We start from the raw sequence: 25124 nt of genomic DNA, 5'->3' as shown, positions 1-25124 counted from the left end.
TGTATAGGGGACGAGGGATCTCTGCTCTGTATAGAGGGGGATCCCTGAGGGGACTACTCTGCTCTGTATAGAGGGGGGATCTCTGTATAGGAGAGTGGGGGTGATCTCTGCTCTGTATAGAGGGGGATCTTCTCTGTACAGAGGGGGAGATCTCTGCTCTGTATAGAGGGGGATCTCTGCCTGTATAGAGGGGGGATCTCTGCTCTGTATAGAGGGGGGATCTGCTCTGTATAGAGGGGGATCTCTGCTCTGTATAGAGGGGGATCTCTGCTCTGTATAGAGGGGGTTTACTCTGCTCTGTATAGAGGGGGGTTTACTCTGCTCTGTATAGAGGGGATCTCTGCTCTGTATAGAGGGGGGTTCTCTGCTCTGTATAGAGGGGGATCTCTGCTTTGTATAGAGGGGGATCTCTGCTCTGTATAGAGGTGGGGGGATCTCTGCTCTGTATAGAGGGGGGATCTCTGCTCTGTATAGAGGGGGGATCTCTGAGGGGGTTTTACTCTGCTCTGTATAGAGGGGTGATCTCTGCTCTGTATAGAGGGGTTTACTCTGCTCTGTATAGAGGGGGGTTCTCTGCTCTGTATAGAGGGGGGGGACCTCTACCTCTGTATAGAGGGGTTAACTCTGCTCTGTATAGAGAGGGGGTTCTCTGCTCTGTATAGAGGGGAGGGTCTCTGCTCTGTATAGAGGGGGATCTCTGCTCTGTATAGAGGGGGATCTCTGCTCTGTATAGAGGGGGATCTCTGCTCTGTATAGAGGGGGATCTCTGCTCTGTATAGAGGGGAGTGGGTCTCTGCTCTGTATAGAGGGGGTCTCTGCTCTGTATAGAGGGGGGGATCTCTGCTCTGTATAGAGGGGGGGATCTCTGCTCTGTATAGAGGGGGGATCTCTGCTCTGTATAGAGGGGGGATCTCTGCTCTGTATAGAGGGGGGGATCTCTGCTCTGTATAGAGGGGGGATCTGCTCTGTATAGAGGGGGGATCTCTGCTCTGTATAGAGGGGGGATCTGCTCTGTATAGAGGGGGGATCTCTGCTCTGTATAGAGGGGGGGGATCTCTGCTCTGTATAGAGGGGGATCTCTGCTCTGTATAGAGGGGATCTCTGCTCTGTATAGAGGGGGATCTCTGCTCTGTATAGAGGGGGATCTCTGCTCTGTATAGAGGGGGGATCCCTGCTCTGTATAGGAGGGGGGAATCTCTGCTCTGTATAGAGGGGGGATCTCTGCTCTGTATAGGGGGGGATCTCTGCTCTGTATAGGGGATCTCTCTCTGTATAGGGGGTGATTCTGCTCTGTATAGAGGGGGTGATCTCTGCCTGTATAGAGGGTGATAGTAGTTAGTATATTCATGATATCTAGATGAGACAACCACATATCACAGTAGTTAGTATATTCAGGATAGCTAGGGTGGACAACCACATAACACAGTAGTTAGTATATTCAGATATATTAGGTGAGACAACCACATATCACAGTAGTTAGTATATTCAGATGGCTAGGTGGGACAACCACATATCACAGTAGTTAGTATATTCAGATGGCTAGGTGGACAACCACATATTACATTTACATTACATTTAAGTATTTAGCAGACGCTCTTATCCAGAGCGACTTACAAATTGGTGCATTCACCTTTGACATCCAGTGGGACAGTCATTAACAATAGTGCATCTAAAACTTATGTGGGTGGGGGTGAGAGGGATTACTTAACCTATCCTAGGTATTCCTTAAAGAGGTGGGGTTTCAGGTGTCTCCGGAAGGTGGTGATTGACTCCGCTGTCCTGGCGTCGTGAGGGAGTTTGTTCCACCATTGGGGGCCAGGGCAGCGAACAGTTTTGACTGGGCTGAGCGGGAGCTGTACTTCCTCAGTGGTAGGGAGGCGAGCAGGCCAGAGGGGGGTGGATGAACGCAGGCCCTTGTTTGGGTGTAGCCCCCTGATCAGAGCCTGGAGGTACTGAGGTGCCGTTTCCCCTCACAGCTCCGTAGGCAAGCACCATGGTCTTGTAGCGATGCGAAGCCCAACTGGAAGCCATGGGAGAGAACTGGAGGAGCGGGTGACGTGAGAGAACTTGGGAAGGTGGGAACACCAGACGGCTGCGGCGTTCTGATGAGTTGAAGGGGTTTAATGGCACAGGCAGGGAGCCCAGCCAATGGAGTTGCAGTAATCCAGACGGGAGATGACAAGTGCCTGGATTAGACCTGCGCCGTTTCCTGTGTGAGGCAGGGTCGTATTTCTGCGGATGTTGTAGAGCATGAACCTACAGGAACGGGCCACCGCCTTGATGCTGAAGGTTGAGAACGACAGGGTGTTGTCTGAGATCACGCCAAGGTTCTGGCGCTCTGGGAGGAGGACAATGGAGTTGTCAACCGGGATGGCTAGATCATGGAACGGGCAGTCCCCGGAGGAAGAGCAGCTCACAGTAGTTAGTATATTCAGATGGCTAGGTGGACAACCACATATTACAGTAGTTAGTATATTCAGATGGCTAGGTGGACAACCACATATCACAGTAGTTAGTATATTCAGATAGCTAGGTGGGACAAACCACATATCACAGTAGTTAGTATGTTCAGATAGCTAGGTGGACAACCATATCACAGTAGTTAGTATATTCAGATAGCTAGGTGGGACAACCATATCACAGTAATTAGTATATTCAGATAGCTGGGGTCTGATAGAGCCTGAGACACCCAGCCCCTCCATGTCACCTGGTAGGAGCGGCCTGCCAAGTAGGATGCAATCCAATAGTGTGTAGAGCCTGAGACACCCAGCCCTGAGAGGGTGGAGAGGAGGATCTGATAGCTGAGACACCCAGCCCTGAGAGGGTGGAGAGGAGGATCTGATAGAGTCTGAGACACCCAGCCCTGAGAGGGTGGAGAGGAGGATCTGATAGCTGAGACACCCAGCCCTGAGAGGGTGGAGAGGAGGATCTGATAGCTGAGACACCCAGCCCTGAGAGGGTGGAGAGGAGGATCTGATAGCTGAGACACCCAGCCCTGAGAGGGTGGAGAGGAGGATCTGATAGCTGAGACACCCAGCCCTGAGAGGGTGGAGAGGAGGATCTGATAGCTGAGACACCCAGCCCTGAGAGGATGGAGAGGAGGATCTGATAGCTGAGACACCCAGCCCTGAGAGGATGGAGAGGAGGATCTGATAGCTGAGACACCCAGCCCTGAGAGAGTGGAGAGGAGGATCTGATAGCTGAGACACCCAGCCCTGAGAGGATGGAGAGGAGGATCTGATAGCTGAGACACCCAGCCCTGAGAGAGTGGAGAGGAGGATCTGATAGCTGAGACTCCCAGCCCTGAGAGAGTGGAGAGGAGGATCTGATAGCTGAGACACCCAGCCCTGAGAGGATGGAGAGGAGGATCTGATAGATCCTGAGACACCCAGCCCTGAGAGGGTGGAGAGGAGGATCTGATAGCTGAGACACCCAGCCCTGAGAGGGTGGAGAGGAGGATCTGATAGAGCCTGAGACACCCAGCCCTGAGAGGGTGGAGAGGAGGATCTGATAGAGTCTGAGACACCCAGCCCTGAGAGGGTGGAGAGGAGGATCTGATAGAGCCTGAGACACACAGCCCTGAGAGGGTGGAGAGGAGGATCTGATAGAGCCTGAGACACCCAGTACTGAGAGGGTGGAGAGGAGGATCTGATAGCTGAGACACCCAGCCCTGAGAGGGTGGAGAGGAGGATCTGATAGCTGAGACACCCAGCCCTGAGAGGGTGGAGAGGAGGATCTGATAGAGCCTGAGACACCCAGTCCTGAGAGGGTGGAGAGGAGGATCTGATAGAGCCTGAGACACCCAGTCCTGAGAGGGTGGAGAGGAGGATCTGACAGAGCCTGAGACTCCCAGCCCTGAGAGAGTGGAGAGGAGGATCTGATAGCTGAGACACCCAGCCCTGAGAGGGTGGAGAGGAGGATCTGATAGAGCCTGAGACACCCAGTCCTGAGAGGGTGGAGAGGGAGGATCTGATAGCTGAGACACCCCAGCCCTGAGAGGGTGGGAGAGGAGGATCTGATAGAGCCTGAGACACCCAGTCCTGAGAGGGTGGAGAGGAGGATCTGATAGAGTCTGAGACACCCAGCCCTGAGGAGGGTGGAGAGGAGGATCTGATAGAGACTGAGACACCCAGCCCTGGAGAGGGTGGAGAGGAGGATCTGATAGAGCCTGAGACACCCAGCCCTGAGAGGGTGGAGAGGGAGGATCTGATGGTTCATGGTGTTGGAAGGCAGTGGATAGATCTAGGAGGATGAGAAGGTCAGCTTTGTGGAGAGCCTCCGTGACACAGAGCAGAGCAGTCTCAGTGGAGAGACTCTTCTTGGAGCCTGTTTGGTTAGTGTCAAGAAGATTGTTCTGAGAGAGATAGCGAGGAGTTGATCAGAGACAGAACGCTCAAGTGTTGTGCATAGAAAAGAAAGACAATTACCGATCTGTCGTTTTTTGACATCAGATGAGTCACGTGTTGGTTTCTTAAGGGGGACAACTCGGGCCATGTTGAATGGGGGCAACTCAGGCCATGTTGAATGGGGGGGCAACTCGGGGCCATGTTGAATGGGCAACTCGGGCCATGTTGAATGGCCAGTGGTCAGGGATGAGTTAATGAGGGAATGGCCAGTGGTCAGGGATGAGTTAATGAGGGAATGGCCAGTGGTCAGGGATGAGTTTTTATTTTTTTATTTTTTTATTTCACCTTTATTTAACCAGGTAGGCTAGTTGAGAACAAGTTCTCATTTGCAACTGCGACCTGGCCAAGATAAAGCATAGCAGTGTGAACAGACAACACAGAGTTACACATGGAATAAACAATTAACAAGTCAATAACACAGTTGGGCTGGGTATATAACCTGTGTTTCGGGACGGTCTCCACTGGGCTGGGTATATAACCTGTGTTTCGGGGACAGTCTCCACTGGGCTAGGTATATAACCTGTGTTTTGGGACGGTCTCCACTGGGCTGGGTATATAACCTGTGTTTCGGGGACGGTCTCCACTGGGCTGGGTATATAACCTGTGTTTGTATTTTCCAGGCAGTGTGTCGGGGACAGTCTCCACTGGGCTGGGTATATAACCTGTGTTTCGGGACGGTCTCCACTGGGCTGGGTATATAACCTGTGTTTTGGGGACGGTCTCCACTGGGCTGGGTATATAACCTGTGTTTCGGGGATGGTCTCCACTGGGCTGGGTATATAACCTATGTTGTATTTTCCAGGCAGTGTGTCGGGACAGTCTCCACTGGGCTGGGTATATAACCTGTGTGTCGGGACGGTCTCCACTGGGCTGGGTATATAACCTGTGTGTCGGGGACGGTCTCCACTGGGCTGGGTATATAACCTGTGTGTCTGGGATGGTATCCACTAGGCTGGGTATATAACCTGTGTTTCGGGGACGGTCTCCACTGGGCTGGGTATATAACCTGTGTTTCGGGGACTGTCTCCATTGGGCTAGGTATATAACCTGTGTTTCGGGGACAGTCTCCACTGGGCTGGGTATATAACCTGTGTTTCGGGGACAGTCTCCACTGGGCTAGGTATATAACCTGTGTTTTGGGGGACGGTCTCCCACTGGGCTGGGTATATAACCTGTGTTTGGGGACGGTCTCCACTGGGCTGGGTATATAACCTGTGTTGTATTTTCCAGGCAGTGTGTCGGGGACAGTCTCCACTGGGCTGGGTATATAACCTGTGTGTCGAGGGACGGTCTCACTGGGCTGGGTATATAACCTGTGTTTTGGGGACGGTCTCCACTGGGCTGGGTATATAACCTGTGTTTGGGACGGTCTCCCACTGGGGTATATAACCTGTGTTTCGGGACGGTCTCCACTGGGCTGGGTATATAACCTGTGTTTCGGGGACAGTCTCCACTGGGCTAGGTATATAACCTGTGTTTTGGGGACGGTCTCCACTGGAGCTGGGTATATAACCTGTGTTTCGGGGATTTGTCTCCACTGGGCTTGGGTATATAACCTGTGTTGTATTTTTCCAGGCAGTGTGACGGGGACAGTCTCCACTGGGCTGGGTATATAACCTGTGTTTCGGGACGGTCTCCACTGGGCTGGGTATATAACCTGTGTTTCGGGACGGTCTCCACTGGGCTGGGTATATAACCTGTGTTTTGGGGACGGTCTCCACTGGGCTGGGTATATAACCTGTGTTTCGGGACGGTCTCCACTGGGCTGGGTATATAACCTGTGTTTCGGGGACGGTCTCCACTGGGCTGGGTATATAACCTGTGTTTCAGGGACGGTCTCCACTGGGCTGGGTATATAACCTGTGTTTCGGGGACGGTCTCCACTGGGCTGGGTATATAACCTGTGTGTCGGGACGGTCTCCACTTGGCTGGGTATATAACCTGTGTTTCGGGACGGTCTCCACTGGGCTGGGTATATAACCTGTGTTTGGGGGACGGTCTCCACTGGGCTAGGTATATAACCTGTGTTTCGGGGACAGTCTCCACTGGGCTGGGTATATAACCTGTGTTTCTGGGGACAGTCTCCACTGGGCTAGGTATATAACCTGTGTTTCGGGGACGGTCTCCACTGGGCTGGGTATATAACCTGTGTTTGAGGGACGGTCTCCACTGGGCTGGGTATATAACCTGTGTTGTATTTTCCAGGCAGTGTGTGGGGACAGTCTCCACTGGGCTGGGTATATAACCTGTGTTTCGGGACGGTCTCCACTGGGCTGGGTATATAACCTGTGCTCGGGACGGTCTCCACTGGGCTGGGTATATAACCTGTGTTTCGGGGACGGTCTCCACTGGGCTGGGTATATAACCTGTGTTTCGGGGACGGTCTCCACTGGGCTGGGTATATAACCTGTGTTTCGGGGACGGTCTCCACTGGGCTGGGTATATAACCTGTGTGTCGGGGACGGTCTACACTGGGCTGGGTATATAACCTGTGTGTCGGGGACGGTCTCCACTGGGCTGGGTATATAACCTGTGTGTCGGGGACGGTCTCCACTGGGCTGGGTATATAACCTGTGTGTCTGGGACGGTCTCCACTGGGCTGGGTATATAACCTGTGTTTCGGGACGGTCTCCACTGGGCTGGGTATATAACCTGTGTTCGGGGACGGTCTCCACTGGGCTGGGTATATAACCTGTGTTTGGGGGACGGTCTCCACTGGGCTGGGTATATAACCTGTGTTTCGGGGACGGTCTCCACTGGGCTGGGTATATAACCTGTGTTTCAGGGACGGTCTCCACTGGGCTGGGTATATAACCTGTGTTTCGGGGACGGTCTCCACTGGGCTGGGTATATAACCTGTGTTTCAGGGACGGTCTCCACTGGGCTGGGTATATAACCTGTGTGTCGGGGACAGTCTCCACTTGGCTGGGTATATAACCTGTGTGTCTGGAACGGTCTCCACTGGGCTGGGTATATAACCTGTGTTTCGGGGACGGTCTCCACTGGGCTGGGTATATAACCTGTGTTTCAGTGTGTCTGGGACAGTCTCCACTGGGCTAGGTATATAACCTGTGTTTCGGGGACGGTCTCCACTGGGCTGGGTATATAACCTGTGTTTCGGGGACGGTCTCCACTGGGCTGGGTATATAACCTGTGTTGTATTTTCCAGGCAGTGTGTCGGGGACAGTCTCCACTGGGCTGGGTATATAACCTGTGTTTCGGGGGACGGTCTCCACTGGGCTGGGTATATAACCTGTGTTTCGGGGACGGTCTCCACTGGGCTGGGTATATAACCTGTGTTTCGGGGACGGTCTCCACTGGGCTGGGTATATAACCTGTGTTTCGGGGACGGTCTCCACTGGGCTGGGTATATAACCTGTGTTTGGGACGGTCTCCCACTGGGCTGGGTATATAACCTATGTTGTATTTTCCAGGCAGTGTGTCGGGGACAGTCTCCACTGGGCTGGGTATATAACCTGTGTGTCGGGGACGGTCTCCACTGGGCTGGGTATATAACCTGTGTGTCGGGACGGTCTCCACTGGGCTGGGTATATAACCTGTGTGTCTGGGATGGTCTCCACTAGGCTGGGTATATAACCTGTGTTTCGGGACGGTCTCCACTGGGCTGGGTATATAACCTGTGTTTCAGGGACGGTCTCCACTGGGCTGGGTATATAACCTGTGTGTCGGGGACAGTCTCCACTTGGCTGGGTATATAACCTGTGTGTCTGGGACGGTCTCCACTGGGCTGGGTATATAACCTGTGTTTCGGGGACGGTCTCCACTGGGCTGGGTATATAACCTGTGTTTGGGACAGTCTCCACTGGGCTAGGTATATAACCCTGTGTTTCGGGGACGGGTCTCTCCACTGGGCTGGGTATATAACCTGTGTTTCGGGGACGGTCTCCACTGGGCTGGGTATATAACCTGTGTTGTATTTTCCAGGCAGTGTGTCGGGACAGTCTCCACTGGGCTGGGTATATAACCTGTGTTTCGGGACGGTCTCCACTGGGCTGGGTATATAACCTGTGTTTCGGGACGGTCTCCACTGGGCTGGGTATATAACCTGTGTTTCGGGGACGGTCTCCACTGGGCTGGGTATATAACCTGTGTTTCGGGACGGTCTCCACTGGGCTGGGTATATAACCTGTGTTTCGGGGACGGTCTCCACTGGGCTGGGTATATAACCTATGTTGTATTTTCCAGGCAGTGTGTCGGGGACAGTCTCCACTGGGCTGGGTATATAACCTGTGTGTCGGGACGGTCTCCACTGGGCTGGGTATATAACCTGTGTGTCGGGGACGGTCTCCACTGGGCTGGGTATATAACCTGTGTGTCTGGGATGGTATCCACTAGGCTGGGTATATAACCTGTGTTTCGGGACAGTCTCCACTGGGCTGGGTATATAACCTGTGTTTCGGGACAGTCTCCACTGGGCTAGGTATATAACCTGTGTTTTGGGGACGGTCTCCACTGGGCTGGGTATATAACCTGTGTTTCGGGACGGTCTCCACTGGGCTGGGTATATAACCTGTGTTGTATTTTCCAGGCAGTGTGTCGGGACAGTCTCCACTGGGCTGGGTATATAACCTGTGTTTCGGGACGGTCTCCACTGGGCTGGGTATATAACCTATGTTTTGGGGACGGTCTCCACTGGGCTGGGTATATAACCTGTGCTCGGGACGGTCTCCACTGGGCTGGGTATATAACCTGTGTTTCGGGGACGGTCTCCACTGGGCTGGGTATATAACCTGTGTTTCGGGGGACAGTCTCCACTGGGCTAGGTATATAACCTGTGTTTTGGGGACGGTCTCCACTGGGCTGGGTATATAACCTGTGTTTCGGGACGGTCTCCACTGGGCTTGGGTATATAACCTGTGTTGTATTTTCCAGGCAGTGTGACGGGGACAGTCTCCACTGGGCTGGGTATATAACCTGTGTTTCGGGGACGGTCTCCACTGGGCTGGGTATATAACCTGTGTTTCGGGGACGGTCTCCACTGGGCTGGGTATATAACCTGTGTTTTGGGGATGGTCTCCACTGGGCTGGGTATATAACCTGTGTTTCGGGACGGTCTCCACTGGGCTGGGTATATAACCTGTGTTCGGGGACGGTCTCCACTGGGCTGGGTATATAACCTGTGTTTCGGGGACAGTCTCCACTGGGCTGGGTATATAACCTGTGTTTCGGGGACGGTCTCCACTGGGCTGGGTATATAACCTGTGTCGGGGACGGTCTACACTGGGCTGGGTATATAACCTGTGTTTCGGGACGGTCTCCACTGGGCTGTATATAACCTGTGTGTCGGGGACGGTCTCCACTGGGCTGGGTATAACCTGTGTTTGGGACAGTCTCCACTGGGCTAATTATATAACCTGTGTTTCGGGACAGTCTCCACTGGCTAGGTATATAACCTGTGTTTCGGGACGGTCTCCCACTGGGCTGGGTATATAACCCTGTGTTTCGGGACGGTCTCCCACTGGGCTGGGTATATAACCTGTGTTGTATTTTTCCAGGCAGTGTGTGAGACAGTCCCACTGGGCTGGGTATATAACCTGTGTTTGGGACGGTCTCCACTGGGCTGGGTATATAACCTGTGTTTCGGGGACGGTCTCCACTGGGCTGGGTATATAACCTGTGTTTCGGGGACGGTCTCCACTGGGCTGGGTATATAACCTGTGTTTCGGGGACAGTCTCCACTGGGCTGGGTATATAACCTGTGTTTCGGGACTGGGTCTCCACTGGGCTAGGTATAACCTGTGTGTCGGGACGGTCTCCACTGGGCTGGGTATATAACCTGTGTGTCGGGGACGGTCTCCACTGGGCTGGGTATATAACCTGTGTGTATTTTCCAGGGGTGTCGGGACAGTCTCCACTGGGCTGGGTATATAACCTGTGTGTCGGGGGACGGTCTCCACTGGGCTGGGTATATAACCTGTGTTTCGGGGACGGTCTCCCACTGGGCTGGGTATATAACCTGTGTTTGGGGACGGTCTCCACTGGGCTGGGTATATAACCTGTGTTTCGGGGACGGTCTCCACTGGGCTGGGTATATAACCTGTGTTTCGGGACGGTCTCCACTGGGCTGGGTATATAACCTGTGTTTCAGGACGGTCTCCACTGGGCTGGGTATAACCTGTGTGTCGGTGATGGCCCCCATGGCTGGGTATATAACCTGTGTTTGGGCACGGTCTCCACTGGGCTGGGAATATAAACTGTGTTTCGGGGACGGTCTCCACTGGGCTGGGTAATAACCTGTGTTTCGGGGACAGTCTCCACTGGGCTGGGTATATAACCTGTGTGTCGGGGACAGTCTCCACTGGGCTAGGTATATAACCTGTGTGTCGGGGACGGTCTCCACTGGGCTGGGTATATAACCTGTGTTTCGGGACGGTCTCCACTGGGCTGGGTATATAACCTGTGTTGTATTTTTCCAGGCAGTGTGTCGGGGACAGTCTCCACTGGGCTGGGTATATAACCTGTGTTTCGGGACGGTCTGGGCTGGGAGTATATAACCTGTGTTTCGGGGGCTGGGTATATAACCTGTGTTGGGACGGTCTCCACTGGGCTGGGTATATAACCTGTGTATCTGGGACGGTCTCCACTGGGCTGGGTATATAACCTGTGTGTCGGGGACGGTCTCCACTGGGCTGGGTATATAACCTGTGTGTCGGGGACGGTCTCCACTGGGCTGGGTATATAACCTGTGTTTCGGGATGGTCTCCACTGGGCTGGGTATATAACCTGTGTGTTGGGGACGGTCTCCACTGGGCTGGGTATATAACCTGTGTTTCGGGGACGGTCTCCACTGGGCTGGGTATATAACCTGTGTCGGGGACGGTCTCCACTGGGCTGGGTATATAACCTGTGTGTCGGGACGGTCTCACTGGGCTGGGTATATAACCTGTGTGTCGGGGACGGTCTCCACTGGGCTGGGTATATAACCTGTGTTTGAGGACGGTCCCCACTGGGCTGGGTATATAACCTGTGTGTCGGGGACGGTCTCCACTGGGCTGGGTATATAACCTGTGTTTCAGGGACGGTCTCCACTGGGCTGGGTATATAACCTGTGTGTCGGGACGGTCTCCACTGGGCTGGGTATATAACCCTGTCTGGGACGGTCTCCACTGGGCTGGGTATATAACCTGTGTGTCTGGACGGTCTCCACTGGGCTGGGTATATAACCTGTGTTTCGGGACGGTCTCCACTGGGCTGGGTATATAACCTGTGTTTCGGGGACAGTCTCCCACTGGGCTAGGTATATAACCTGTGTTTCTCGGGACAGTCTCCACTGGGCTGGGTATATAACCTGTGTTTCGGGGACGGTCTCCACTGGGCTGGGTATATAACCTGTGTTGTATTTTCCAGGCAATGTGTCGGGGACAGTCTCCACTGGGCTGGGTATATAACCTGTGTTTCGGGGACGGCTCCACTGGGCTGGGTATATAACCTGTGTTTCGGGGACGGCTCGGGGGTATATAACCTGTGTTTCGGGGACGGTCTCCACTGGGCTGGGTATATAACCTGTGTTTCGGGACGGTCTCCACTGGGCTGGGTATATAACCTGTGTTTCGGGACGGTCTCCACTGGGCTGGGTATATAACCTGTGTCGGGGACAGTCTCCACTGGGCTGGGTATATAACCTGTGTTTCGGGACGGTCTCCACTGGGCTGGGTATATAACCTGTGTTTCGGGACGGTCTCCACTGGGCTAGGTATATAACCTGTGTTTCGGGGACAGTCTCCACTGGGCTGGGTATATAACCTGTGTTTCGGGACAGTCTCCACTGGGTTGGGTATATAACCTGTGTGTCTGGGACGGTCTCCACTGGGCTGGGTATATAACCTGTGTTTCGGGACGGTCTCCACTGGGCTGGGTATATAACCTGTGTTGTATTTTCCAGGGGTCGGGACAGTCTCCACTGGGCTGGGTATATAACCTGTGTTTCGGGACGGTCTCCACTGGGCTGGGTATATAACCTGTGTTTCGGGGGCTGGGTATATAATCTGTGTTTTGTGGACGGTCTCCACTGGGCTGGGTATATAACCTGTGTTTCGGGGGGACGGTCTCCACTGGGCTGGGTATATAACCTGTGTTTGGGGATGGTCTCCACTGGGCTGGGTATATAACCTGTGTTTCGGGGACAGTCTCCACTGGGCTGGGTATATAACCTGTGTGTCGGGGACGGTCTCACTGGGCTGTATATAACCTGTGTGTCGAGGGACGGTCTCCACTGGGCTGGGTATATAACCTGTGTGTCGGGGGACGGTCTCCACTGGGCTGGGTATATAACCTGTGTCTGGGACGGTCTCCCACTGGGCTGCAGGTATATAACCTGTGTTTCGGGGACGGTCTCCACTGGGCTGGGTATATAACCTGTGTTTGTGGGACGGTCTCCACTGGGCTGGGTATATAACCTGTGTGTCGGGACGGTCTCCACTGGGCTGGGTATATAACCTGTGTTTCGGGGACGGTCTCCACTGGGCTGGGTATATAACCTGTGTTTCGGGACGGTCTCCACTGGGCTGGGTATATAACCTGTGTTTCGGGGACGGTCTCCACTGGGCTGGGTATATAACCTGTGTGTCGGGACAGTCTCCACTGGGCTAGGTATATAACCTGTGTTTCGGGGACGGTCTCCACTGGGCTGGGTATATAACCTGTGTCTGGGGACGGTCTCCACTGGGCTGGAGTATATAACCTGTGTTTCGGGGACGGTCTCACTGGGCTGGGTATATAACCTGTGTTTCGGGACGGTCTCCATTGGGCTAGGTATATAACCTGTGTTTCGGGGACAGTCTCCCACTGGGCTGGGTATATAACCTGTGTTTCAGGGACAGTCTCCACTGGGCTAGGTATATAACCTGTGTTTTGTGGACGGTCTCCCACTTGGCTGGGTATATAACCTGTGTTTCGGGGACGGTCTCCACTGGGCTGGGTATATAAACTGTGTTTCGAGGGATATTTTCCAGGCAGTAATAACCTGTGTCGGGGACAGTCTCCACTGGGCTGGGTATATAACCTGTGTTTCGGGACAGTCTCCACTGGGCTAGGTATATAACCTGTGTTTCGGGGGACGGTCTCCACTGGGCTGGTATATAACCTGTGTTTCGGGGACGGTCTCCACTGGACTGGGTATATAACCTGTGTTGTATTTTCCAGGCTGGGACAGTCTCCCACTGGACTGTATATAACCTGTGTTTCGGGACGGTCTCCACTGGGCTGGGTATATAACCTGTGTTCGGGGGGGTTCCACTAGGCTGAGTATAACCTGTGTTTAGGGGGACGGTCTCCACTGGGATGGGTATATAACCTGTGTGTCGGGGACGGTCTCCACTGGGCTGGGTATATAACCTGTGTTTGAGACGGTCTCCACTGGGCTGGGTATATAACCTGTGTTTCGGGACGGTCTCCACTGGGCTAGGTACATAACCTGTGTGTCGGGATGGTCTCCACTGGGCTGGGTATATAACCTGTGTTTAGGGACAGTCTCCACTGGGCTAGGTATATAACCTGTGTTTCGGGCACGGTCTCCACTGGGCTGGGTATATAACCTGTGTGTCGGGACGGTCTCCACTGGGCTGGGTATATAACCTGTGTTGTATTTTCCACTGGGGCTGGGTATATAACCTGTGTGTCGGGGACGGTCTCCACTGGGCTGGGTATATAACCTGTGTTTCGGGACAGTCTCCACTGGGCTGGGTATATAACCTGTGTTTCGGGACGGTCTCCACTGGGCTGGGTATATAACCTGTGTGTCGGGACGGTCTCCACTGGGCTGGGTATATAACCTGTGTGTATTTTCCAGGGGGACGGTCTCCACTGGGCTGGGTATATAACCTGTGTGTCTGGGACGGTCTCCACTGGGCTGGGTATATAACCTGTGTTTCGGGGCTCCACTGGGCTGGGTATATAACCTGTGTTTCAGGGACGGTCTCCACTGGGCTGGGTATATAACCTGTGTTTCTGGGACGGTCTCCACTGGGCTGGGTATATAACCTGTGTTTGGGACAGTCTCCACTGGGCTGGGTATATAACCTGTGTTTCGGGACGGTCTCCACTGGGCTGGGTATATAACCTGTGTTGTATTTTCCAGGCAGTGGACGGGGACAGTCTCCACTGGGCTGGGTATATAACCTGTGTTGTATTTTCCACTGGGCTGGGTATATAAGTGTGTCGGGACAGTCTCCACTGGGCTGGGTATATAACCTGTGTTTCCGGGGACGGTCTCCACTGGGCTGGGTATATAACCTGTGTTTCGGGGACTTGCCCCACTGGGCTATATAACCTGTGTTTCAGGGACGGTCTCCACTGGGCTGGGTATATAACCTGTGTGTCGGGACGGTCTCCACTCTGGCTGGGTATATAACCTGTGTTTCGGGGGACGGCTCCACTGGGCTGGGTATATAACCTGTGTTTCGGGACGGTCTCCACTGGGCTAGGTATATAACCTGTGTCAGGGACAGTCTCCACTGGGCTGGGTATATAACCTGTGTGTCGGGGACGGTCTCCACTGGGCTAGGTATATAACCTGTGTTTCGGGGACAGTCTCCACTGGGCTGGGTGTATAACCTGTGTTTCGGGGACGGTCTCCACTGGGCTAGGTATATAACCTGTTGTTTCGGGACGGTCTCCATTGGGCTGGGTATAACCCTGTTGTATTTTCGGGACGGTCCAGTGGGCTGGGTATATAACCTGTGTTTCGGGGGGCTGGGTATATAACCTGTGTTTCAGGGACGGTCTCCACTGGGCTGGGTATATAACCTGTGTTTCGGGGACGGTCTCCACTGGGCTGGGTATATAACCTGTGTTTCGGGGATGGTCTCCACTGGGCTGGGTATATAACCTGTGTTTCGGGGACGGTTCCACTGGGCTGGGTATATAACCTGTGTGTCGGGGACGGTCTCCACTGGGCTGGGTATATACCTGTGTTTCCGGGACCTGGGCTGGGTATATAATGGGGACGGTCTCCACTGGGCTGGGTATATAACCTGTGTGTCGGGACGTGTCTCCACTGGGCTGGGTATATAACCTGTGTGTCTGGGACGGTCCCCACTGGGCTGGGTATATAACCTGTGTTTCGGGGACGGCCTCCACTGGGCTGGGTATATAACCTGTGTTTCGGGGACGGTCCCACTGGGCTGGGTATATAACCTGTGTTTCGGGACAGTCTCCACTGGGCTGGGTATATAACCTGTGTTTCGGGGACAGTCTCCACTGGGCTGGGTATATAACCCGTGTTTCGGGACGGTCTCCACTGGGCTTGGGTATATAACCTGTGTGTCGGGGACGGTCTACACTGGGCTGGGTATATAACCTGTGTTGTATTTTCCAGGCAGTGTGTCGGGGACAGTCTCCACTGGGCTGGGTATATAACCTGTGTTTCGGGGACGGTCTCCACTGGGCTAGGTATATAACCTGTGTTCGGGGGACGGTCTCCACTGGGCTGGTATATAACCTGTGTTTCGGGACGGGTCTCCACTGGGCTGGGTATATAACCTGTGTTTGGACGGTCTCCACTGGCTGGGTATATAACCTGTGTTTCGGGGACGGTCTCCACTGGGCTGGGTATATAACCTGTGTTTGAGGGGACGGTCTCCACTGGGCTGGGTATATAACCTGTGTTTCAGGGACGGTCTCCACTGGGCTGGGTATATAACCTGTGTGTCGGGGGACCCCTGTGTGTCGGGGTCTCCACTGGGCTGGGTATATAACCTGTGTTTTCGGGACGGTCTCCACTGGGCTGGGTATATAACCTGTGTTTCGGGGACGGTCTCCACTGGGCTAGGTAATAACCTGTGTTTAGGGACAGTCTCCACTGGGCTGGGTATATAATGGGTGGTCCCGGGATTGAACCCTGTGTTTGGGGACAGTCCACTGAGCTACAGAAGGACCACAGTCTCCACTGGGCTGGGTATATAACCTGTGTTTCGGGACGGTCTCCACTGGGCTGGGTATATAACCTGTGTTTCGGGGACGGTCTCCACTGGGCTGGGTATATAACCTGTGTTGTATTTTCCAGGCAGTGTGTCGGGGACAGTCTCCACTGGGCTGGGTATATAACCTGTGTTTCGGGGACAGTCTCCACTGGGCTGGGTATATAACCTGTGTTTTGTGGACAGGGGCTGGGTATATAACCTGTGTTTCGGGACGGTCTCCACTGGGCTGGGTATATAACCTGTGTTGGGGATTTTCCACTGGGCTGGGTATATAAGTGTTTCGGGGACGGTCTCCACTGGGCTGGGTATATAACCTGTGTTCGGGGACCAGTGTGTCAGGGACAGTCTCCACTGGGCTGGGTATATAACCTGTGTGTCGGGGACGGTCTCCACTGGGCTGGGTATATAACCTGTGTTTCAGGGACGGTCTCCACTGGGCTGGGTATATAACCTGTGTTTCGGGACGGTCTCCACTGGGCTGGGTATATAACCTGTGTTTCGGGGACGGTCTCCACTGGGCTGGGTATATAACCTGTGTTTCCACTGGCTGGGTATATAACCTGTGTTTCACGGTCTCCACTGGGCTGGGTATATAACCTGTGTTTCGGGGACGGTCTCCACTGGGCTGGGTATATAACCTGTATTTTGTGTGTCGGGGACAGTCTCCACTGGGCTGGGTATATAACCTGTGTTTCGGGGACAGTCTCCACTGGGCTAGGTATATAACCTGTGTTTTGTGGACGGTCTCCACTGGGCTGGGTATATAACCTGTGTTTCGGGGACGGTCTCCACTGGGCTGGGTATATAACCTGTGTTGTATTTTCCAGGCAGTGTGACGGGGACAGTCTCCACTGGGCTGGGTATATAACCTGTGTTTCGGGACGGTCTCCACTGGGCTGGGTATATAACCTGTCTGGGACGGTCTCCACTGGGCTGGGTATATAACCTGTGTTTCGGGGACGGTCTCCACTGGGCTGGGTATATAACCTGTGTTTCGGGGACGGTCTCCACTGGGCTGGGTATAACCTGTGTTTCGTGGGACGGTTCCACTGGGCTGGGTATATAACCTGTGTTTTGGGGACGGTCTCCACTGGGCTGGGTATATAACCTGTGTTTCGGGGACGGTCTCCACTGGGCTGGGTATATAACCTGTGTTGTATTTTCCAGGCAGTGTGTCGGGACAGTCTCCACTGGGCTGGGTATATAACCTGTGTTTCGGGGACGGTCTCCACTGGGCTGGGTATATAACCTGTGTTTCGGGACAGTCTCCACTGGGCTGGGTATATAACCTGTGTGTCGGGACGGTCTCCACTGGGCTGGGTATATAACCTGTGTTTCGGGGACGGGGTTCCACTGGGCTGGGTATATAACCCGTGTTTCCTGGGACGGTCTCCACTGGGCTTTTATAACCTGTGTTTCGGGGACGGACTCCACTGGGCTGGGTATATAACCTGTGTCAGGGACGGTCTCCACTGGGCTGGGTATATAACCTGTGTGTCGGGGACGGTCTCCACTGGGCTGGGTATATAACCTGTGTGTCGGGGACAGTCTCCACTGGGCTGGGTGTATAACCTGTGTGTCGGGGACGGTCTCCACTGGGCTAGGTATATAACCTGTGTTTCGGGACGGTCTCCATTGGGCTGGGTATAACCCGTGTTGTATTTTCTAGGCAGTGCTCGGGACGGACTCCACTGGGCTGGGTATATAACCTGTGTTTCGGGGACGGTCTCCACTGGGCTGGGTATATAACCCAGTGTTTCAGGGACGGTCTCCACTGGGCATATAACCTGTGTGTCGGGACTTGCTCCACTGGGCTGGGTATATAACCTGTGTTTCGGGGACGGTCTCCACTGGGCTGGGTATATAACCTGTGTTTCAGGGACGGTCTCCACTGGGCTGGGTATATAACCTGTGTTTCGGGGGACGGTCTCCACTGGGCTGGGTATATAACCTGTGTGTCGGGACGGTCTCCACTGGGCTGGGTATATAACCTGTGTTTCTGGGACGGTCTCCACTGGGCTGGGTATATAACCCTGTGTGTCGGGGACGGTCTCCACTGGGCTGGGTATAACCTGTGTTTCGGGACGGTCTCCACTGGGCTGGGTATATAACCTGTGTTCGGGGATCTCCACTGGGCTAGGTACATAACCTGTGTTTCAGGGACAGTCTCCACTGGGCTGGGTATATAACCTGTGTTTCGGGACAGTCTCCACTGGGCTAGGTATATAACCTGTGTTCGGGGTATTCTCCACTGGGCTGGGTATATAACCAGTGTTTCGGGGACGGTCTCCACTGGGCTGGGTATATAACCTGTGTTGTATTTTCCAGGCAGTGTGTCGGGACAGTCTCCACTGGGCTGGGTATATAACCTGTGTTTCAGGGACAGTCTCCACTGGGCCAGGTATATAACCTGTGTTTTGTGGACGGTCTCCACTGGGCTGCGTATATAACCTGTTGTATTTTCCAGGCGGGACGGTCTCCACTGGGCTGCGTATATAACCTGTGTTGTATTTTCCAGGCAGTGTGTCGGGACAGTCTCCACTGGGCTGGGTATATAACCTGTGTTTCGGACGGTCTCCACTGGGGTATATAACCTGTGTTTCGGGACGGTCTCCACTGGGCTGGGTATATAACCTGTGTTCGGGGACGGTTTCCACTGGGCAGTATATAACCTGTGTTTCTGGGACGGTCTCCACTGGGCTGGGTATATAACCTGTGTGTCGGGGACGGTCTCCACTGGGCTGGGTATATAACCTGTGTTTCGGGGGGACGGCTCCACTGGGCTGGGTATATAACCTGTGTTTCGGGGACGGTCTCCACTGGGCTACAACCTGTGTTTCAGGACAGTCTATATAATAATAATAATATATGCCATTTAGCAGACGTTTATCCAAAGCGACTTACAGTCATGTGTGCATACATTCTACGTATGGGGTGGTCCGGGATTGAACCCACTACCCTGGCGTTACAAGCGCCATGCTCTACCAACTGAGCTACAGAAGGACCACAGTCTCCACTGGGCTGGGTATATAACCTGTGTTTCGGGGACAGTCTCCACTGGGCTAGGTATATAACCTGTGCTCGGGACGGTCTCCACTGGGCTGGGTATAACCTGTGTTTCGGGGACGGTCTCCACTGGGCTGGGTATATAACCTGTGTTGTATTTTTCCAGGCAGTGTGTCGGGGACAGTCTCCACTGGGCTGGGAGATAACCTGTGTTTCGGGACAGTCTCCACTGGGCTAGGTATAACCTGTGTTTTGTGGACGGTCTCCACTGGGCTGGGATATAACCAGGTTTGGGGGACGGTCTCCACTGGGCTGTGATATAACCTGTGTTGTATTTTCCAGGCAGTGTGTCGGGGACAGTCTCCACTGGGCTGGGTATATAACCTGTGTTTCGGGGACGGTCTCCACTGGGCTGGGTATATAACCTGTGTTTGGGACGGTCTCCACTGGGCTGGGCATATAACCTGTGTTTCGGGACGGTCCCCACTCGGGCTGTATATAACCTGTGCTCGGGGACGGTCTCCACTGGGCTGTGATATAACCTGTGTTTCGGGGACGGTCTCCACTGGGCTGGGTATATAACCTGTGTTTCGGGACGGTCTCCACTGGGCTGGGTATATAACCTGTGTTTCAGGGACGGTCTCCACTGGGCTGGGTATATAACCTGTGTGTCGGGGACGGTCTCCACTGGGGCTGGGTATATAACCCTGTGTTTCGGGGGCCTCCACTGGGCTGGGTATATAACCTGTGTTTCGGGACGGTCTCCACTGGGCTGGGTATATAACCTGTGCTTCTGGACGGTCTCCACTGGGCTGGGTATATAACCTGTGTTGTATTTTCCAGGCAGTGTAAGCCTGGGACAGCCCCCACTGGGCTGCATATAACCTGTGTTTCGGGACACTCCACTGGGCTGGGTATATAACCTGTGTTTCGGGGACGGCCCCACTGGGCTGGGTATATAACCTGTTTTCGGGACGGTCTCCACTGGGCTGGGTATATAACCTGTGTTTCGGGACTTGTCTCCACTGGGCTGGGTATATAACCAGTTTCGGGGACGGCCCCCACTGGGCTGGGTATAACCTGTGTTTCGGGGACTGGGTCTCCACTGGGCTGGGTATATAACCTGTGTTTCGGGACGGTCTCCACTGGGCTGTATATAACCTGTGTGTCAGGGACGGTCTCCACTGGGCTGGGTATATAACCTGTGTGTCGGGATGGTCTCCACTGGGCTGGGTATAACCTGTGTGTCGGGACAGTCTCCACTGGGCTGGGTGTATAACCTGTGTGTCGGGACGGTCTCCACTGGGCTAGGTATATAACCTGTGTTTCGGGACGGTCCCACTGGGCTGGGTATATAACCCGTGCTGTATTTTCTAGGCAGTGTTTCGGGGACGGACTCCACTGGGCTGGGTATATAACCTGTGTTTCCGGGACGGTCTCCACTGGGCTGGGTATAACCTGTGTTTCAGGGACGGCTCCACTGGGCTGGGTATATAACCTGTGTTTCAGGGACGGTCTCCACTGGGCTGGGTATATAACCTGTGTGTCGGGGACGGCCTCCACTGGGCTGGGTATATAACCTGTGTGACGGGACGGTCTCCACTGGGCTGGGTGTATAACCTGTGTGTCGGGACGGCTCCACTGGGCTAGGTATATAACCTGTGTTTCGGGGACGGTCTCCACTGGGCTGGGTATATAACCCGTGTTGTATTTTCTAGGCAGTGTTTCGGGGACGGACTCCACTGGGCTGGGTATAACCTGTGTTTCGGGACGGTTCCACTGGGCTGGGTATATAACCTGTGTTTCAGGGACGGTCTCCACTGGTCTGGGTATATAACCTGTGTTTCAGGGACGGTCTCCACTGGGCTGGGTATATAACCTGTGTGTCGGGGACGGTTCCACTGGGCTGGGTATATAACCTGTGTGACGGGGACGGTCTCCACTGGGCTGGGTGTATAACCTGTGTGTCGGGACGGTTCCACTGGGCTAGGTATATAACCTGTGCTCGGGGACTTGCCTCCACTGGGCTGGGTATATAACCTGTGTTGTATTTTCTAGGCAGTGTTTCGGGACGGTCTCCACTGGCCAGATATAACCTGTGTTCTGGGACGGTCTCCACTGGGCTGGGTATATAACCTGTGTTGTATTTTCTAGGCAGTGTTTCGGGACGGTCTCCACTGGGCTGGGTGTGTATAACCTGTGTTGTATTTTCTAGGCAGTGTTTCGGGGACGGTCTCCACTGGGCTGGGTGTATAACCTGTGTGTCAGGGACGGTATCCACTGGGCTGGGTATATAACCTGTGTGTCGGGGACGGTCTCCACTGGGCTGCGTATATAACCTGTGTTGTATTTTCCAGGCAGTGTGTCGGGGACAGTCTCCACTGGGCTGGGTGTATAACCTGTGTTGTATTTTCTAGGCAGTGTTTCGGGGACGGTCTCCACTGGGCTAGGTATATAACCTGTGTTTTGTGACTGTCTCCACTGGGGCTGGGTATATAACCAGGCTTCGGGGACGGCCCACTGGGCTGCGTATATAACCTGTGCTATTTTCCAGGCAGTGTGTCGGGGGACAGTCTCCACTGGGCTGGGTATATAACCTGTGTTTCGGGGACGGTTCCACTGGGCTGGGTATATAACCTGTGCTTCGGGGACGGTCTCCACTGGGCTGGGTATATAACCTGTTTTCGGGACGGTCTCCACTGGGCTGTATATCCTGTGTTTCGGGGACGGTTCCACTGGGCTGGGTATATAACCTTGCGTTTCGGGACGGTCTCCACTGGGCTGGGTATATAACCTGTGTTTCGGGGATGGTCTCCACTGGGCTGGGTATATAACCTGTGTTTCAGGACGGGGTTCCACTGGGCTGGGTATATAACCTGTGTGTCGGGGGACGGTCTCCACTGGGCTGGGTATATAACCTGTGTTTCGGGGACGTCTCCACTGGGCTGGGTATAACCTGTGTTTCGGGGACGGTCTCCACTGGGCTGGGTATATAACCTGTGTTTCGGGGACGGTCTCCACTGGGCTTGTATATAACCTGTGTTGTATTTTCCAGGCAGTGTGTCGGGACAGTCTCCACTGGGCTGGGTATATAACCAGTTTTCGGGGACGGTCTCCACTGGGCTGGGTAGAGCAACCTGTGTTTCGGGGACGGTCTCCACTGGGCTGGGTATAACCTGTGTTTCGGGGACGGTCTCCACTGGGCTGGGTATATAACCTGTGTTTCCTGGACGGTCTCCACTGGGCTGGGTATATAACCTGTGTTTCGGGACGGTCTCCACTGGGATGGGTATATAACCTGTGTTTCGGGGACGGTCTCCACTGGGCTGGGTATATAACCTGTGGCCGGGGACGGTCTCCACTGGGCTGGGTATATAACCTGTGTGTCAGGGACGGCTCCACTGGGCTGGGTATATAACCTGTGTGTCGGGGACAGTCTCCACTGGGCTGGGTGTATAACCTGTGTGTCGGGGACGGTCTCCACTGGGCTAGGTATATAACCTGTGTTTCGGGACGGCTTCCACTGGGCTGGGTATATAACCCGTGTTGTATTTTTCTAGGCAGTGTTTCGGGACGGACTCCACTGGGCTGGGTATATAACCGTGTTTCGGGGACGGTCTCCACTGGGCTGGGTATATAACCTGTGTTTCAGGGACGGGCTCCACTGGGCTGGGTATATAACCTGTGTTTCAGGGACGGTCTCCACTGGGCTGGGTATATAACCTGTGTGTCGGGGACGGTCTCCACTGGGCTGGGTATATAACCTGTGTGACGGGGACGGCCCACTGGGCTGGGTGTATAACCTGTGTGTCGGGACGGACTGGGCTAGGTATATAACCTGTGTTTCGGGGACGGTCTCCACTGGGCTGTATATAACCCGTTGTATTTTCAGGCAGTGCCGGGACGGACTCCACCGGGCTGGGTATATAACCTGTGTTTCGGGGACGGTCTCCACTGGGCTGGGTATATAACCTGTGCTCTGTGGACGGCCTCCACTGGGCTGGGTATATAACCTGTGTTTCAGGGACGGTCTCCACTGGGCTGGGTATATAACCTGTGTGTCGGGACGGTCCTCCACTGGGCTGGGTATATAACCTGTGTGACGGGGACGGCCCCCACTGGGCTGGGTGTATAACCTGTGTGTGGGGACGGTCTCCACTGGCCAGGTATATAACCTGTGTTTCGGGGACGGTCTCCACTGGGCTGGGTATATAACCTGTGTTGTATTTTCTAGGCAGTGTTTCGGGACGGTCTCCAACTGGGCTAGGTATATAACCTGTGTGTGCTCGTGGACGGTCTCCACTGGGCTGGGTATATAACCTGTGTTGCATTTATTTTCTAGGCAGTGTTTCGGGGACGGTCCCACTGCTGGGTGTATAACCTGTGTTGTATTTTCTAGGCAGTGTTTCGGGACGGTCTCCACTGGGCTGGGTGTATAACCTGTGTGTCAGGGACGGTATCCACTGGGCTGGGTATATAACCTGTGTGTCGGGGACGGTCTCCACTGGGCTGGGTGTATAACCTGTATGTCGGGGACGGTCTCCACTGGGCTGGGTATATACCCTGTGTGTCGGGACGGTCTTCCACTGGGCTGGGTATATAACCTGTGTTGTATTTTCTAGGCAGTGTTTCGGGACGGTTCCACTGGGCTGGGTATATAACCTGTGTGTCGGGACGGTTCCACTGGGCTGGGTATATAACCTGTGTTGTATTTTCTAGGCAGTGTTTCGGGGACGGTCTCCACTGGGCTGTATATAACCTGTGTTGTATTTTTCTAGGCAGGTGTTTCTGGACGGTCTCCACTGGGCTGGGTATAACCTGTGTTGTATTTTCCAGGCAGTGTTTCGGGACGTGCCCCACTGGGCTGGGTATATAACCTGTGTTGTATTTTCTAGGCAGTGTTTCGGGACGGTTCCACTGGGCTGGGTATATAACCTGTGTTGTATTTTCTAGGCAGTGTTTCGGGGACGGTTCCTCCACTGGGCTGGGTATATAACCTGTGTTGTATTTTCTAGGCAGTGTTTCGGGGACGGTCTCCACTGGGCTGGGTGTATGATCATCTCCCTACTGGGTCAACAGAGACGCTTTGACATCCTGGACTTCAGCTATCACCTGCTGAAGGTGCAGAAACACGATGGAAAGGATGAGATCATCAAGAGTGTGGTGAGTGGAAGGTCAGGGGTCAATACTGGAACCTTCAGACCCCAAACATCTGAGTTGTTCGTATTCATTAGCACAAACAGTAGTGGGTCTTAGCGAATACAACCATGGGTGTCACGTTTAGGGTAGTCTCTGCCAGACGGTCTTTTAGATCCGGCCAAAACAATGATTTATATTATCATTAGTCTGAATGATGTCTCTCCTTCCTCAGCCTCTTAAAAAGATGGTGGACAGAATCCACAAGTTCCAGGTTCTGAACGATGAGATCTACGCCATTCTGAACAAGTACCTGAAGTCAGGCGATGGGGAAAATATGCCTGTGGAGCACGTCCGGTGTTTCCAGCCTCCTATCCACCAATCCCTGGCCAGCAACTGAGATTGACCATCCAATAGCATGAATCAGCAATACATTTCCTATAGCACCATCCACTTGTGTTTAACAAAGAATGCATCTCAAACGTTTTATATAAGTGCACTACCTAGGGAATAGGGTGCCTTTTTGGAGGCACTTATGAAATATTCTTCCCCCTTTTAAACTAGATGATAGGAACTGTGGACCATTTTCAGCAAGTTGAAATCATGAAAAACAGAAATAAACGAGGTCTAAATCATG

At 53.7% G+C, this 25124-nt stretch overlaps 1 protein-coding gene across 1 annotated transcript in view; it reads left to right on the top strand.

Moving 5' to 3' along the window:
• LOC124028700 (cytoplasmic FMR1-interacting protein 1 homolog) overlaps window positions 1-25124 on the top strand; it is a 27037-nt gene extending 1913 nt beyond the window's left edge. The window contains exons 5-6 of the mRNA XM_046340694.1: window positions 24367-24514; window positions 24723-25124. Coding sequence (XP_046196650.1) covers window positions 24367-24514; window positions 24723-24887 — 313 coding nt within the window. The 3' untranslated portion in view covers window positions 24888-25124. The remainder of the gene's footprint in view (window positions 1-24366; window positions 24515-24722) is intronic.

This window comes from Oncorhynchus gorbuscha, unplaced genomic scaffold (assembly GCF_021184085.1).
Source record: "Oncorhynchus gorbuscha isolate QuinsamMale2020 ecotype Even-year unplaced genomic scaffold, OgorEven_v1.0 Un_scaffold_4693, whole genome shotgun sequence".
Lineage (NCBI taxonomy): Eukaryota > Metazoa > Chordata > Actinopteri > Salmoniformes > Salmonidae > Oncorhynchus > Oncorhynchus gorbuscha.
Note: the sequence above shows the minus strand (reverse complement) of the source record. Positions and strands in the feature narration are given on the sequence as shown.